The 16,897-nt window shown below is 62.5% G+C and overlaps 1 protein-coding gene across 1 annotated transcript; it reads right to left on the bottom strand.

The window, feature by feature from the left end:
- Positions 1-2,659: 2,659 nt before the first annotated feature.
- C18H13orf46 (chromosome 18 C13orf46 homolog) lies at positions 2,660-15,161 on the bottom strand. Its single transcript, XM_067713917.1, has 8 exons — positions 14,831-15,161; positions 11,066-11,117; positions 10,409-10,547; positions 10,272-10,319; positions 9,318-9,365; positions 7,129-7,196; positions 5,089-5,167; positions 2,660-4,935 (listed from the first exon to the last, which is right to left on the bottom strand). Exons 1-7 carry the CDS (start codon positions 15,159-15,161, stop codon positions 5,101-5,103), a joined length of 753 nt encoding a protein of 250 aa, XP_067570018.1. The 3' UTR covers positions 2,660-4,935; positions 5,089-5,100.
- Between the last annotated feature and the right edge of the window lie 1,736 nt (positions 15,162-16,897).

Here is a 16,897-nt window from a genome sequence, read left to right as displayed (position 1 = left end):
GGTGGCAGGGCTGTCTGGGCCCCCTGGGTGGGATGTGCCCTGACACCGGCCAGGGCTCCCGCCTGTGGGGCAGGATGACTGCCCGGCACCCTGGGAACCTCCGTCCCTGCCTCTGTGAGCCTCAGTTCTCCTGTCTGTAGAGTGGGATCATTCCACTCCCTGGCTGGTCTCAGGCGCCATCAGAGTGGCATCCAGCTAAGCGCTGCAGTTGTCGCCCCGAGGGCGCGCTCCCCGGCTCCCGAGCACCCGGCTCCCGAGCACCCGGCTCCCGAACACCTGCTCCCGAGCACCCGGCTCCCGAACACCTGCTCCCGAGCACCTGCTCCCGAGCCCCTGCTCCCGAGCACCCGGCTCCCGAACACCCGGCTCCCGAACACCCGGCTCCCGAACACCTGCTCCCGAGCACCTGCTCCCGAGCACCCGCTCCCGAACACCCGCTCCCGAGCACCTGCTCCCGAGCACCCGCTCCCGAGCACCTGCTCCCGAGCACCCGGCTCCCGAACACCTGCTCCCGAGCACCTGCTCCCGAGCACCTGCTCCCGAACACCGGGCTCCCGAACACCTGCTCCCGAGCACCTGCCCCCGAGCACCTGCTCCCGAACACCCGGCTCCCGAGCACCCGGCTCCCGAACACCCGGCTCCCGAGCACCCGCTCCCGAGCACCCGCTCCCGAACACCCGCTCCCGAACACCCGCTCCCGAGCACCCGCTCCCGAACACCCGCTCCCGAGCACCCGCTCCCGAGCACCCGCTCCCGAACACCTGCTCCCGAGCACCCGCTCCCGAGCACCCGCTCCCGAGCACCTGCTCCCGAGCACCCGCTCCCGAGCACCTGCTCCCGAGCACCCGCTCCCGAACACCCGCTCCCGAGGACCTGCTCCCGAGCACCTGCTCCCGAGCACCTGCTCCACACAGAAGACCCTGCTCCACAGTCATGCTTACAGGACCGGAAAGCCCTTTGCCCACAGACTGTCACAGCGCGCCGGGTCCACGGAGGAAACGTCCTGCGTGGTGAGCAGCACACTCCTCTGAAGACGCATCCCAAGTCCATGCAGATGGAGGGGGACCGAGGGGGAGTCTAGCCAGACCTCGCTGGGCTTCCTGCAGCCCAGTGCACGTAACTGTCTCTTTGATGTAAATGCTGAAGTCCCCCCACCCCCAAATCCTGCCCAGGACAGGGCTCCCCTCCTCTCCTGCCCTCAGGGCTGCCCCCTGCCCGCCCCTCTCCCAGGCAGCTGATAGAGTCCTCAGGCAGGTTGCACTCTGGGAAGGGACAACTCATGGGACAGGAGGGGATGCTTTCCCACTGCACGGCCCGGGCTGGTCCTGACAAGCTCTGCGTGTTGCTCTGGTGAGCCTCTCACCTCCAAAGGCCTTAGCAAGTGCCCCCCTCCCCCCGGCGGCCAGGCCGTCCTTACTCAGTTCATCCTCCTACAAGTGGGCCCTCCATGCCGGATGTCACCAGGGACACCAGGGAGTCCAGAGACACTCAGGGCACCTGGGGACATGGGGACCTGGGGACACGGGGGCACCTGGGGACATGGGGACACTGGAGGGATACTGGGCACAGGGGCCTCAGGATGCTGCCGTGTGAGTGACCTTTGTGTTTTGCTGGGTGAAGTACGTCAGGGCATCACGGGAAGCATCTATTTGGGGGGTGGGTTTCCACATGAGCCAAGTGTCGTCCACCCTTGGAGGCGCCCAGGACTCTAGACAGAGGTGCAGGTCTGTTTGTCCTACAGAGCTCGTGGGGTCATGGGTCGCGAGGTCACGGTGCAGGGAGGGTCAGTGGCCAGGACACTTGACCGCCGGGCTGCGTGTAAGCTACACGCCTTGGACTGGAGGGCGCGGTGGCCATGCACACGGGGCCTGGGTCAGGCCTCACTCTGCCCGACAGCAGACGGCCACCACCGCGTTCACATTCTGGCTGCTGCTTCAGATGGGCCGCCTCCTGGTGAAAGGTCTGGGAGGATGACTTCCCTACTGAAAAACAGAGAGAGGCTGTGAGGGCGCCATCCCGCCACCAGGGGGCGTGCGAGGCAAGCGCGGCTGCCGTTCTAGGCGGGATCAGGGAGGGCGGGGACGCCTCTCTTTCACGTCCAAGTCCTTGGAGCAGCAGGAAAAGACCAGGAATCGACGGCAGCAGCAGCAACAGCACACGCTGGTTGGCACGTGGGCACGGCGGCCTCTGAGGGTAGCATCCGGTGGGCGGCGCCATGCTATTGACCCTTCTCCACACGCAACACTCGGCCTTCCTGCTGCCAAATCGGGACCATAATAGGGCCTCACCTTGTAGAATCAGTGAAGTGAGACTCGCCAAACGTCTCGAGGTGTCACGTGGTCACCGCTGCTCGCCGCACGCTCCCCGAGCCCCTTCCTGGTCCAGCCCGCCATCCACGTTTCACATTACTCTGCGTGCTCTTTAGCAGGTGTGCACCGTGCCCTGGGAGGTGTGGCCCTGGAGCATCACTTTTCAGATGATGGAGCTAATTTTTTTTTTTTTTTTTTTTTGCGGTACGCGGGCCTCTCACCGTTGTGGCCTCTCCTGTTGCGGAGCACAGGCTCCGGACACGCAGGCGCAGCGGCCATGGCTCACGGGCCCAGCCTCCGCGGCATGTGGGATCCTCTGAGACCGGGGCACGAACCCTTGTCCCCTTCATCGGCAGGTGGACTCCCAACCACTGCGCCACCAGGGAAGCCCGATGGAGCGCATTTTTGTGGGGCTGCGTGCAGATAAAGCAAGACGCACCGGACGCCCACTCTCGTTTCCCCCTGGGAATGGAGGCTCCGCGAGGCCAGGATTCGTTCAACCGTCGCCATGTCCCTGGTACTTGGAACGGTGCCTGGCACGTGGTAGGCTTTCAGCAAACATTTACGGTGATATTGGGGAAAGGGCTTATGACATAAGGAAAACCTGTAAAAAAAAAACAACTGGTGCAGTGTGACGCCAATTTTGTAAAAAGCTTTATTTACCCATCTCCACATATAGCTCGCTCTACATACATCAAGAGAGAGGAAACACTCGAGAGATAGATGGAAATTCTAACAGCGATAATCTGGAGGTAATCTGACGAGATGACAGGCTAGATGCTTTTTGCTGGTTCCCACGTTTCCCACAGTGAAAACGCATATGTGATTCAGGGGAGAATACTAATGGGAGAGGCAAGCAGGAGGCACTGGCGTGGTGCTCCGGGGCCCAGGCAGGACGGGCGCCAGCGTGCGGCTGGCGTCCACCAGAGGTGTCGGGGCTGTCCCTGCCCCGGGTTGGGGGGGGCCCTGCAGCCTCTCATTCACTGGTGTCTGAGTAGCTGGGGGGCCAGCGGGGACGGAGGAGGAAGCCGGGTCAGGCGACAGGGGGCCCAGCCTCTGGGGAGCTTGCATAGGCGCCCCTGCAGGCTGAGTCGGGGGACCCTGAGGACCGGGGCCTCCGAGCAGGGGGAGGCTGGGGGCAACCCTCCCTAAATGTAAACACCACAAAGGCCAGGCTGGCCCCCTGCCGAGCTCCAAGCAGCGCGATGGGCAGAAACAGCTCCGACGGCCACCAGGGCGGCTCAGGCTGGAGGCTCCGGCTTCCCTCCTGGTCTGACATGAGCACATGGAGTCGCCAACGGCGAGCTAATGGTTCCTACTGCCCTAGATCCTACAGCTTCCCTCCAGGTCGTCGGCTCTTTCTAAATACGCAAGGCCCGTGTCACGCCCTCGTCACCCCTGGGACTGGCGTGCTCCCTGGCAGGATGCAGAGGTGGGCGACGCAGGGCTGTGGTCGGGCTCCATGGGTAGCGCCTGCTCTATGGGCCTCGGCGGGCCTGGGGGCGCCAGAAGGAGGCCCCCGGGGCCGCGTCCACCCACCGGGCTGGAGCCTGGCCCGCGGGCAGGAGACAGGAGCCGCCACCTCCATGCCTGCGGCCGGCCCTGCAGGTTCCCATGGCGCTGGCCGGACCGGCTCCCCGCAGGCACCCCAGCCGACACGGGAGGTGAAAGGTCACCGCCAAGCCAGCCGGGTTGTGCACACGTGTGAGGCCGCCCTGCCCCCCGGGGCCCCTCCATGGCCGGACAGGCGGCACGTGGCTCTGAACGAGGCCAGCTGTCCGCGGCGGCCAGAGATGGACACGGACAGACCAGGGCGAGGGCTGGCCGGGGGCCGGCCCCCCTCCTGGCCCGCTGTGGCTGAGCCCCGGGAGCAGAGGGACCGGTAAGATGACTGCAGCCCAGACAGCCTCCTCCGCGGACTCTCCGGAAGCTCCTCTCTGCCTTACTCGGGGGCTGGCGCCGGAGCCAGGAGCTGCCACCCAGCGGGCAGGGACAGGGAGCACTTGCTCAGGAGGCTGTGCCTGCTGCTGGGGGCCTGGGGGCCACCGCGTCCTTAGTCTTGGGCTGAACCACAGGAATGGCCTGGGACAGGCTGCAGAGCCTCAGCTGGTTGAACAGAGGAGCCTCAAAGCCCGTCGGGTCTCCCTGGTGCGGCTCCCCGACCCCTGACGCCCCTCCCCGCTCCCACAAGCAGCACCTCCCTGCGGCTTCATCTCCTCCACGTGGCCCTCGAGGCTCCCAGTTCCAGCTGCAAGGACGCCTGCCCCCGGTGCTTGGGGACCAATGCCTGGGGTCCCACCGTGCCCTGGTGGCAGCCCTCGTTGGGGCTGAGTGCGGGGCTGCGCGACCACTGACCTGGGAGGTGCGGCCACCCGTGCCATCCATCCCTGAGCTGCATCTCCCCCCTAACTTACATTTCACAGGACAGGGCGTGTGGAAAGAAGGGACAGGGCCCCTGGAGAGGGACAACGTCTTCCGTTCGCGCTTTACTGAGCCCTTTTTAAAGGTGGCGTCATCACTTCGCGGTGGTAGGGACGTCACACGTGGGGTGGTAACGGCACCAGGTCTGCGTGGCGTCTCTCAGGGCCGCTGGCTTCGTCCCTCGCCCCTCCCGGCCTGGCCAACCCTAGGAGACAAGTGGAGACCTCCGTTAGACCCCTGACCAGAGGGGGCAGGGCTAGGGTGGGACCCAGGAGGCGGCCTGGTCCCCGCCCCCTTTCTACTTCCTGCCCCTCCAGGCACCCACTTCGGCCCCGGCCCATCTCTGAGTGTGAACTACCTTCTCCGGCTGCTATGAGCTCTCCTCCACCTTCTTCCTGGTGGAGTATGGGATGCAGCACACCCAGCTGGTCTCGATCCTGGAGACAGAGTGGGGCGGGGTGGGCGGGTGAGAGAACTGCCCCCGTCCCATCCTCCCACGGCCAGCGGGGCTCCCGGCCGGTGCAGAGCCGGGCTTTGCCCTCCCACCGCCACCCCTGTGTCTCCAGCCCAGGAGGGACCCCTTGAGCACAGCAGACCTTGAAGGTCAGCAGAGCCGAGCTGCCCTCCCTCCCCTGCCCGGCTCCGAAGAGGCGTTGCAGGTGGACGATGCCCAGCCCAGCGTTTCCCGAGCGTCGCAGCCCGTGCCTGTCCCTGTGCGTGGGCTCTGGGGGTTCTGCTTGCAACCGAGGCTCTGGGACGAGGTGGCCCCCTTCCCTTCGCAGGGACCTCCACGGCTCAGTGCCAAAGCCCCCCAGCGGGCGGCTAACGGGCTGCTAGTGCCTGGGTGCCCTAGGGGGCTGGCTGGATAGAGGCGGCTTAGCTCTGAGGGAAACTGAGGCTGCAGGTGAGCAGGGCAGACAGGTGGCCCTGCCCGGCAAATGTCCAGGCCAGGCCCCTGTGGAGCAGACCCTGTCCTGCTGGCCAAGCAGCCTCCAGCAGCTGAGGCTTGGCTCCTGGGCACGGCCCGTCTGCAGGTTCTCTGGGGCAACTGAGCACGGGGGGTGGGGAGCCGGACCAAGAGGCCGAGAGGGTGGGCCTGGGCCCGCCTGGCCTGGGGCAGAAAAGGAGCTGCCAGGCTGTGTCCGGTGTGTCCGAATCCATCACCACATCTATCCAGAATTGATGAGAAAAACAGACGTCTGCTTAGGAAAGACCTTCCCATGTCAAGCATAGATTTGGTTTAATTTTTTTCTTAATTTTAAATTAAAAAAAATTTTGATTTTGGGCCATGCCACGCACCTCGCAGGATCTTAGTTCCCCAACCAGATATTGAACCTGAGCCCTTGGCAGTGAAAGCGCGGATACCTAACCGCTGGACCACCAGGGAATTCCCCAAGCATAGACTTGGGGGCGTGCCAGCCAGTCATGACATCTTGGTGAAAGCCACACGGCCGGCTGTGTGAGCAGAGATCAGGAGAGACGTGGGGTGACACTTCCTAACAGGAACGCTCTCCCCCAAAACATACAACCTGGGGAAAGGCAGTAACAGCGACTGCCAAGTGAGCAAAGGGCTGTGATGCTATACACGTTCACAGCTGGCAACCCACAATGGCCCGAAGGCCCTGTTCTCCCGCGGTCCGGATCTTCCTTTGGGGCCACGTGCTCCCATGAAGTCCCCACTGTTTCCGAGGTGGCACTCGCAGATTTAAAAGTTTTCCTCTGTGTTGGGCTATCTCACATTTTCATTTATTTTAAATGACCGCGTATCGGTTTTACAAAGTAAATAGAGAAATTTTTCTTTTAAAAACCGTGCAAGAAAATTAGCCAAGACACTGACGTGGTTGTTAATTCCGACTCTGCTGGAAAGGGGACAAATTGCTGTTTTCTCCTTTGTGTTTCTCTGTATTGTTTAAAATACCACAGAGCCACGGCCCTGGGCGAGCGTCTCACCTGCTCCCAGGCGCTCGCAGCCTCACAATCTCTACCCACAGGGTGGAGGCGGTCAGGACAAACGTCTCCCGCCCCCGCCCCCAGGTCCCTCTGCCCTGCTGAGCCAGCAGCCACGTGTGACGGGTCCCCCCACTGCCTGCAGGACCAAGGGCTGCAACCTTGGAGCTGCACAGAGAGGAGACCCTCCCACTCTCACCCCCTCTTCTTCTTCCCACCTTTCCCTCCCTCCTACTCTGGCCCTTTTGTTGGCTGACAGGGTGGGGAGAGGGGTCTAGCTAGGGGTGAGGTGGGACTCACGGGGATCCTGCCTCACCCCCCCAGCTGCAGTAAACGCCTGGGTCTCTGCGTGTGCCCAGGAGGAATCGAAAGCCCGGGGCTCGCTCTGCCCACCAGAAACCCTGATGGAGGAAAAGCCTCCCACCTTCCCCAGTGTGAACCCCTCACTCACTCGTCCTCTGACAAATCCCCCATGTCCATCTGGGACTGCTTCTCTTCTTTCATGGCACATGTGATCACCTGTGGGATGTGGTGGGAGTAGTTGAGGGGACAGGCGAGGGGGTCATGACAGGGACCAGGGCCGGACCTGCTGAACCTGCCCAAGGACGAGGTGGGGCGTGGAGACTGCACTGAGCATCCTCCCACGAGACGGGGCACCGTCAAGTGGGAATTTCTAACTAGGGGACCCTGACCAAGGAACTGTGCCTGGATGTGAGCTACCATGACCCCTGGACTGTAGGTCAGAAGACCTGGACCCTAAGTCCCAGCTCTGCCCCTGACTGATTCTTCATGAGTCCTTGAAGCCTGTGGTGCCCCGCAGTAGCCTTGTGTGTGGAGGCGGTCAATAACCAGCTCTCTTCATCGTACAGCATGTTCTGAGGGCAGATATAGAAGGTGCGATCTGGAAAAAAGCAACCCCCGGGTAGGGGCTTACATTTGCCAGGAGAGAATTTCAAAAAACTTCCAAAGAGATGGCTGCTCACTATAGCAGAGAAATGGAGAATATTTGTGTTGGAAAGGCCCAATCAGGCCATGGGGTTACCCACTTCCTTTTACAGAAAATGGTGATAATGGTGATGATGATGTGACAATGGTGATGGTGATAATGGTGATGATGATGGTGATGGTGGTGTAGGTGGTGACAGTGGTGGTGATGATGGTGATGATGGTGAAGATGTGATGATGGTGACGATGATGGTGAAGATGTGATGATGGTGGTGATGATGATGGTGGTGATGATGGTGATGATGGTGATGATGATGGTGGTGATGTGATGATGGTGGTGATGATGGTGATGGTGATGATGGTGGTGATGATGGTGATGGTGGTGTAGGTGGTGACAGTGGTGGTGATGATGGTGAAGACGTGATGATGGTGGTGATGGTGACGATGATGGTGACGATGATGGTGAAGATGTGATGATGGTGACGATGGTGAAGATGTTATGATGGTGGTGATGATGGTGATGGTGATGATGGTGGTGATGATGGTGGTGATGATGGTGATGGTGATGATGATGGTGGTGATGGTGATGATGGTGATGATGATGGTGGTGATGTGATAATGTGATGATGATGTGATGATGGTGGTGATGATGGTGACGATGATGGTGAAGATGATGGTGAAGATGTGATGATGGTGGTGACGATGATGGTGAAGATGTGATGATGGTGGTGATGATGGTGATGGTGGTGTAGGTGGTGACAGTGGTGGTGATGATGGTGAAGACGTGATGATGATGATGGTGATGATGATGGTGATGATGGTGGTGATGATGGTGATGATGGTGAAGATGTGATGATGGTGGTGACAATGATGGTGATGGTGATAATGGTGGTGACGATAATGGTGAAGATGTGATGATGGTGGTGATGATGGTGATGGTGATGATGATGGTGGTGATGGTGATGATAGTGATGATGATGGTGGTGATGTGATGATGGTGAAGATGTGATGATGGCGGTGATGATGGTGATGATGACCGTGGTGGTATAGGCGATGGAGATAGTGATGAAGATTATGGGGATAGTGATGCTGATGGCGATGAAGATGATGATTGGGGTGGTAGTTTTGATGACGCTGATGGTGATGAAGATAGTGATGATGGTGGTGGTGGTGTAGGTGGTGAAGATAATATCTAATGCTGGGACTTCCTGGGTACCAGGCAGTGTTCTGAGGGTGTCACAAAACAACGCTGGACTGTGGGTGCTACTAAGATCCCCATTTTGCAGATGAGAAAACTGAGGCATGGAGAGGTATGGTGACTTGTTTGAGCATTCACTGGAGAGCTGTGGAGGCTGGGTCTCCCAGCTCCTCAGCTTGTGCCCTTTCACCACCCCAGCACAATCTCACAAGAGGTTCTCAGGGCCCCTGGGTACCTCGAGGGTTGACCCAGGCCCTGGAATCTATGGAGGTGCAGGAATGTGTGTGGGTTGGCGTGAGGGAAAATGAGAAAGAAGCGAGGTGCTCTCTGGTCCCCTGGCCAGTCTCCAAACCCTGGGCCCCATCTCTGCCTCAGCCTCCAGCACACCCGTGCTTGTGGTGATGGTGACGGGGCAAGCTCCTGGGAACGCCGCATGGCTCCAAGCAAGGCGTTTCCCGGTGGCTGGTTTGGCTTTGTGAACTTTGGGTTTTTTTTACCTCCTCTGATCCGTCTCCCAGATCAACCTCCACAAACACAGATGGCTTCTGTGGATGGAAACCAAAGAGGCGTGGCTGGTGGGCTTGGGGGAGCCAGGAAGGCACACAGATTCCTGGGAGGGAGCGTGGGCTCTGGGCCAGTGGTGGCCAGGGTCTGGGCGTTACACTGAGCCCACCAGACACCGGCAGTGTGTGGTGGGACCTGCTGACACTGTGGTTGCTAAGGTGCCCTCGGGCACAGGGAGAGGAGGGATGTGGCCTCCCAACCCTCCCTGCTCACCTCCCATCAGGTCCCTGAGAACTCAGAGGGTCTCCCCCGGCTTTGCCCCCTGAGAATCAGGGCCGGTGATGCCCAGAGCTGGGTGGACCCTCCAGGCCCACTGCAGGCCTGCTCATCTGGGCAGCGCCTGAGCTCTGCCTCTGCAGACCCCCTGCCCCGCTGCCCGAGCTGCAGAGACACACAGTGAGCTGGGAAGGCCTGGGGGGCTCAGGTGCAGCGGCCCCCAGGTCTCTGACCAGGCACCTTGGCTTGGCCCAGTGGTAGCAGTTTAGTCAACAATGGGAGAAGTGTTTTGGGGAGTGGAGGGGACCCCAGGGGCCCTGGATGCAGGCCAAGCCCAGCTCCCCTCCACCCCTGCACGTGGATGGGGAAGGGGAAGGAAAGCCTCTCTTGGACAGGGTCCTGTGAGCACCACTGCCCCTGGGCTGCGGCGGGCCGGGGCTGGGGCTCCCTGACAAGGGCAAGCTGAGGGTCACCTCCTGTCGGGACCCCCGCTCCCTCAGCAGCTGTGCTGTTTGGCAAGCCGGGGTTAAGGTGCCCCGGCGCCAGCCAGGAGCACAGACTGGGCGCTGAGGCAGCTCAGGTGGGGCCTGGCCCAGCCCGCGTGTCCTCGGCAGGACTGTGCCTGACAGGCCTCCCCTCTGACTTCTGTTACTAAAGTGAAAAGCTCTTGCCTCTTTTTCCAGGAGGTCACCCAGCTGTACGGACTCTGGCTCCCCTTCCTGTAAGAAGACACCGAACGGATAAACAGAGGCAGGACTCCAAGGCGCAGGGCCGGCAGCGCGTGCACATGAAAGGACCACGGCCTGACCTTGGCCTCCAGGGCGCGCTTGTCTGCGCCCTCCCTGCCTTCCGGCTCCTCCTGGCCGCTGGCCTCGGGCTCCGCCTCCTTCCAACGCCCCCGCACCTGCCCAGCGGCGTCCTGGCGCTGCTCCTCCGGGCTTGCCTGGCTGCAGCGGGAGCAAGCGGGGCTTTGAGACAACACCTTCCTCCCTCCTGGGCACCGGCGCCCCTGGGTCAGCAGGGCGGGGCTGGCGGGCGGTGGGCGAGGCAGACCCGGGTAGAGGGGTGGGCAGAGCAGAGAAGGACGCGGCAGTCCTGCTGAGCTGACCTCCCTGAGGAGCCGTCACCCCAACCTGCCCCAACACAAGGGACGCCGGCAGCCCTGGCAGGCTCTCGGGCGAGATGCCCGGGGATCCGAGGGGGAAGGTCTGCAGCGATAGGCGCCGGCCCCAGGATGCTGGGCCGGGGGGTTGCCGGTGGGGGGCTGCTTGAGGCCCTGCGAGCCCCCTGGGTCACCGGCCCCCGACCCTCCCGTCTGAGCCTCGAGGTCTTCTCCGGACGCCCTGGCCTTCCTCAGCACCCCCCTCCCCCGCCAGGTCTTTACCCTGGCGCCCACTCCCACCCCAGCCTGCCGTGTTCTCCGCACGTCTCTGCACAGCTGCCTCCGCTGGACAAGGCCACTCACCAGCGGGCATCTTCCGTGTCGCTTCTGAGGTCCTTCCCATGACCTTCAGGCTCTGAGGAGGAAGCAGCGGGTCTGTCGTCAGCCTGCGAGGATGCTGACGGGCCACCTGCGGGGTGTGGGCGCTGCCGCCCCAGTTCTGACCAGCGTTCTCACGCATCCCCGGCCCAGGAGGCCTCCCGCCCCGACTCTTCACATCAGCCCTCTGCAGGCCGGTGCAGGGTGTCGAAGGCCCCCTGCCCCCCACAGGTTCCCCGCAGGGCCTCTGCCCGCTCCGTGGCACGTGGCGGGAGGCCTTGGCGTTGCCTCTACTGTCACTGTGCCAGGCGCAGGGACCCCTTGCGTCCTCCTGGTGGCAGCAGGTGGGGTTGGAAGCAGCAGGAACTGAGGGCCGTTGGGGGAGGGGGGCGGCGACCCAGCCCCGGAGGTGAGATCTGAACCACACCACACCCTCCAGGACGCTCCTCCTGGCTCCTCTGAGGGGCGTTGCCAGCGGTGGGAGTCCTCTGGCTGGGAAAGGTCTTTGTCTGGTGAGGAGAAAGGGGCACAGGATCCAGCCCCGGGCTCATGCATGGAGCGGTTGTCAGTGAACAATTACGGGAAGCTGCATTTTGGTGACCTCGGCGAGATAGCGTGAGCCTCGGGAGCTGTGAGCTCTGAGCTTTAAATAAAGTTTTTGACAGGAGACCCAGCAGGATGCCTCTGCAAGCCGCCATCCCAGAGGACTTCCTACAGAATTTGGCGGCCAGATCAGCTACTCGGGATCCTTTAAGCTCACAGGCCTCGGGGCCGGGGATACCTGCCGGACAGAGGGGGCGAGGGCCCGGCTCCGGCAGGTGCCCTGCTTTCTGTTCCTGCTTTTTCGCTGGTCCTCGCTGTCTTGCACGCTGTCCCTCCCCTGGACCGTGTCCCCCAACCCCTGCCGTCCTCCAGCGCCATCCTTCATGGGGACCTGGGCCCCCTGCCCAGTGTTAAGCAACCTTCCTTGGAGGGAGCTTTCCGTCACGCCCATTCTCCCCGGCACTCGGCCCCCGCCCTGGGCCGGGTCGTCCGCACACTTCCCTTGTCTCTGGTCTGAGTTCCCTGTGGGTGAGAATTAGGTGCTGTGCATCCTCTTCGCACACGGGCTCCGGGACGTCTGCTGACCTGCGGCTGTGCCGCCACCCCCAGGCTGGCCCTGGCCACCTAGAGACAAAGCCCTGAAGGCCAAGGCTGAGGCGACCCTGGGTCTTCAGAGACTACTTCAGAACTTGGCAGCTCTCAGAGGGAAGGGCGCTGCGTCGACCTCAGATGGAAGGGCCCGGATGGTTCGGCTCAGTGGTTTTCTGGCAGGGATCTACGGTGGGCTTCTTCCGGAAAATCTTCAGCAGCCCCTACGTGTGTGCACACGTGTGTGCTTGTGCATGTCTGTGCATGTGTGCAAGTGTGTCCGTTTTTAGAAGACACAGGGCCGCTCCAGATAGATCTTCAAACCTGCTCCTTCCTGTAACGTGTATTTGGCAGGAAGGAAAGAATCAGTAAAAAGAGAGCCTGGTTTTTCTTTGCTCCAAAGCAGCTGTGGAATGAGAAACACACACCTGCCCCCCGTGCCTCGTTATCATAAAGTAAAAATATCAGTGTGTTCGCGGGTTCCCCCTTTGTCCGCTTTCTAAGAAAGGCCCTGCTTTCTTCGGGGTTCTGGGCGCACCTGCAGGGATCAGCCCGTAAGGCTCCAGGCTGGGCTCGTGCGTGGCTCCGGGAGGAGTAGCAGGCCGGGCAGAAGCTGCCCCCGCACGCGAAGAGACTATTTCCTTTGCTGCCTTTCTTCAGCTGGCCTCTAAGTGATCGCCAAACACTCACAGGTCACTGTCTGGACCGCGAGCCGCCCCCGGAAGTCGGGGTTCGCGCCGGTGGGAGCGGAGGGCGGGACAGGCGCGGGCCGGGGCGGGGCCGACACGGGCGGGAACCCGCTGCACGACCGGCCTGACGCCACCTCGCGGCCAGGGCGCCCCTCGCCCCCTCCTCCGCCTTGCGGATTTCAGTAGGCCCAGTTCGCCGATGCCTGGAGCCCCTCCGGGGAACAGCCCCCTCCTTGCCCTGGACGCACCCCTGCAGTGGGGGCGTCGTTGGGGCGCCTGGCCCGGAGGCTCTGCGGCAGCGAGGCCGGCGGCTGCGGTCTGGCGTCCCAGGCAAAGGCTCAGGGCCCGGGCGCGAGCTCAGCCGTGGATCCGCGGGTTCGCGCGGGCCCTCCGTGCGCGGACTCCTCTCCCGCCCGGCTGGGGGGCGCGTCCCACAGGCGCTCGGCCCCGCCTCCTGCGTCCACGTCACCTTGGCGCTTGCGGGCCCGGCGGCACCAGCCTCCTGGCTCTTGCTTCCAAGTGTGGGCGCCCAGGCCTGGCGGGTGCCCCGCCCTCACTCGGGAGGCCGCACCTCGTCTCATTTTAACCTGTAGACAGCGAGCTGTGTTCCGCGTGGCTCCGGCTCCGGGCGGCGCATCCCCTCCATGCTGTCCGGGAGCCCCACCGGGCCTGGCGCCTGGGGCGGGTGTGTGCACGGCGGCTGGCAGTGCAGCGCTCGGTGCGTCCCTGCCCTCCATCCTGCCTCGGCAAACCCATCGGTGCTGGGTGGGAAGGTCCGTGGCCGGCACTACTGGGGACACACTGTGGCTACTTGCAATATTTCCTGAGCAGGTTATAGGTTGGTTTCCTCTCTGGGGAGCTCGGCCCTCCTGAGAGCCTGAGAAGGAGTGGCTGTAATCGGACTTTTTTTTTTTTTTTTTCGGTATGCGGGCCTCTCACTGCTGTGGCCCCTCCCGTTGCGGAGCACAGGCTCCGGACGCGCAGGCTCAGCGGCCATGGCTCACGGGCCCAGCCGCTCCGCGGCATGTGGGATCCTCCCGGACCGGGGCACGAACCCGTGTCCCCTGCATCGGCAGGCGGACTCTCACTGCGCCAGCAGGGAAGCCCTGTGCTCGGACTTTTATCGGTCGGAGGTAGTGGAAATGCAGCGGCCCCTGTGCTGTGACCGCCGGCTCCCCCTTCACCTCCTCCTCCAGAGATAACACAGCTTTGGATTTTTAAGCTGAGAGAAGAACAAATATTTTTATACAATGACCTCTTAAAATCGCTCCTAGGGCTTGAACAAGCAAACCGCATTTCCCGCCTACTGTGTTTCGCCTCCTAAGAGCGTCACTTAGGTTTCCTACACGACGGTCATAGCAAAGGGTACTTGCTGGTGTGAACCACAACTGCTGGGGTCCTGCCGACGACTGGCAGTCACCCCGTCTCTCCGCCAACTCGGGCCCGCTGCCCTGGGGTAGCTGACCTTCCAGGGGCAGGTCCACGTAAGGACCAGGGCGTTTCGGGCACCCATCCCCATTTCGGCCACACCATGGCCCGCTCGCAGGGTTAGAAACGTGGGACACGTGGCTGACACAGGTGTAAGTTTGCACACTTTACAACGTAAAGGCCACGTTAGTGATGAGCAGACGGGCGGCCCCAGCCCCGTGGGTTCACTGCTGCCCCTGGCCGCGAGGGCCCTGGCTCTGGCAGCGGGACTGGGGCTCACCCCAGGGCCTCCTCATCAACCTGAGACCCTTCCCGTGCTGGACCCCGGCGTGTCCCCACACAGTCCCAGGCTGGCTCTGCCCCCTCAGACCTCAGTGCCCGACACGCCCCACCCTGGCCTTCAGGATCTTAGGCAGGGGCAGTGGGTCCGGGGTGGGGGGTGGGTGTGTGGCCCTCGCTGGCCCGGGGAGAGCGGTCTGCCCCGCCCTAACCCCGGCCCTACCTAGCTCCTTGCACAGCGTCTTGATGCAGCTCGGGGGGTCCCCTTTCTGGTGCAGGCCGCCCACACATCGGCTCCTCTGGAGCTCAGCCATCCCGCTGGCCGCCTTGAGGTGTCCGGGGCTCACGGCCGAGGGAGGGGCCCCGGGGCCCAGCTGGTGCCTCCTGTGTGCAGCCGTGGTGTCCTTCTCCAACCTCCCTGCCTTCGGGCCACGGGAAAGAAGAAGGACGCTGGCTCTCACGCAGCCCTCAGACGGAGCGCATGGCTTCCACCCCCTCCACGGGGAGCTGCCCTTGTGTTCCTGGGCCCCGTTGCTAGGTGGCCCCTGTGACATCACTGCAGAGGCAGAGGCCAGCCCGCTGGCCCTTCCCGCGGCCCTAGGTCAGAGTGGCCTCCTCCCAGGGCCTCCTGCCTCTCAGCAGAGACGGCAAAGGGCCAGGCGGCCGGGGGCCTTCATGCGGCTCTGCAGACGCTTCTGGTGTTGGGTCTGCTGAGCCTTCAGGCGAATCTCTCGATTCCTAGCAGGGACGAAGGACTCGGCGGTTGCGGCGGGGAGTCCACTTGGCGGCCTGGGCCCTGGGTGGCGTCCTGCGTCCTCCCCTCCAGACGAGGGAGAGTCACGCAAACGCAGCTTCGGAAGGCAGCCGTCTGCGGACAGGCACCTCTGCCTGTGCCGAGGAAACTCTTCTCTGCGTTTTCAGTTGAGCTGTTTGCTGACACTGCCGTGACCAAAGGCTCACTCGGGCGGCTTCCACAGTAGACATTCGCTTTCTGGGTCAGGAGCCTGGAGGTCTGAGGTCCAGGCGTGGGCAGGGCTGGCCTCCTGAGGCTTCTCTCCTCGGTGCGTAGATGCCCGTCTCCTCCCTGTGTCCTCACGGGGTCGTCCTCTGTGCGTGTCTGTGTCCTGACCTCCTCTTCTTAAAAGGACAGCAGTCAGACTGGATCAGGGCCACCCTAGTGACCTCATGTAACCTTAATCACCTCTTTAAAGGCCCATCTCCAAAGGCAGTCACTTTCTGAGGTCCTGGGGACCAGGACTTCACACATGAATTTTGGGGTGACACAGTTCAGCCTATAACACAGCCTAACAGAAAGTTTCTGATAATCTATTCAACACAATTTTTTCTTCTCACCTGGGACCACGGGGGAAAGTCAGAGCAGGTGTTTCCTGAGGACCCAGCCGACAGCACTAAGTGTGTCGTAATGTTCCGAATGAAGTACAAGTGACGAGCTCCCTTTTTCCACGTGCACTTCCATTCCCTAAACAAGCTCACGCATCTTAGCTCCCGGGAGGCCTCGGGTCCGCCAGCCGGGGGCCGGTGCAGGGGCCGCCCTGGAGGCTGCTCAGAGGCTCTGTGCCTCGGGGGGACACGGATGGAGGCGGGCAGCTGAACCAGCTCCCTCTTGGGGTAACAGGTGGGCTGGAGAAAGTCAGTGGGCACAGACTGGGGTCGCAAAAGATTGGGGTCCTCGGAGCGGGGCTTTGGGTCCTCATTCTCCCAGGTGTTCTCTTTTCAGTCCTCCCACATACCCCGACATGGGCAGAGCTCGTTCCCTGCCCCCGCCAGCCCCAACTCTCTCCGCTGGGCCTGGTCCTGCGTGTGAATCTGCGTTGCACAGGCCCCTGGGAGCCGCCCTGCGGCCCTGCCGTGGACGCTCGTGTTCGGGGCGTCTGAACCCCTTGGCCCCCACCCAGAGCAGACAGGGGGAGCCGGAGAGCAGCAGAACAGCGCTTTCCTCCCCAGTCCACGTGCACCTGGGAAGGACGCTCATCGCCACTGTCCTCGGTTCAGGGCCGCGGCACCCCTGAAGGCCTGACCCGGCTTCCCCAGAGCCAGACCCCACCCCCTCCCCCCACGACTCTCTCATACCAGGCGGCCGACCGGGGCTGGAAGTAAAAAGACAACTGAGTGGAAACCAAATGGAGAAAAGACAGGAGAAAGGAGAAGAGGCATTTTTCCCCAGGGGGCGGGGCGGGTCCCCATGTTGTGCACCCAGCTCCTTCCCCCCTTTCGAAGGGGAGTAGCCATATCTGCTCAACGGCACTGAGCTGCCTCTGTCTCCCCTCGG

The sequence above is a fragment of the Pseudorca crassidens genome, chromosome 18, assembly GCF_039906515.1.
Source record: "Pseudorca crassidens isolate mPseCra1 chromosome 18, mPseCra1.hap1, whole genome shotgun sequence".
Taxonomy (NCBI): domain Eukaryota; kingdom Metazoa; phylum Chordata; class Mammalia; order Artiodactyla; family Delphinidae; genus Pseudorca; species Pseudorca crassidens.
Note: the sequence above shows the minus strand (reverse complement) of the source record. Positions and strands in the feature narration are given on the sequence as shown.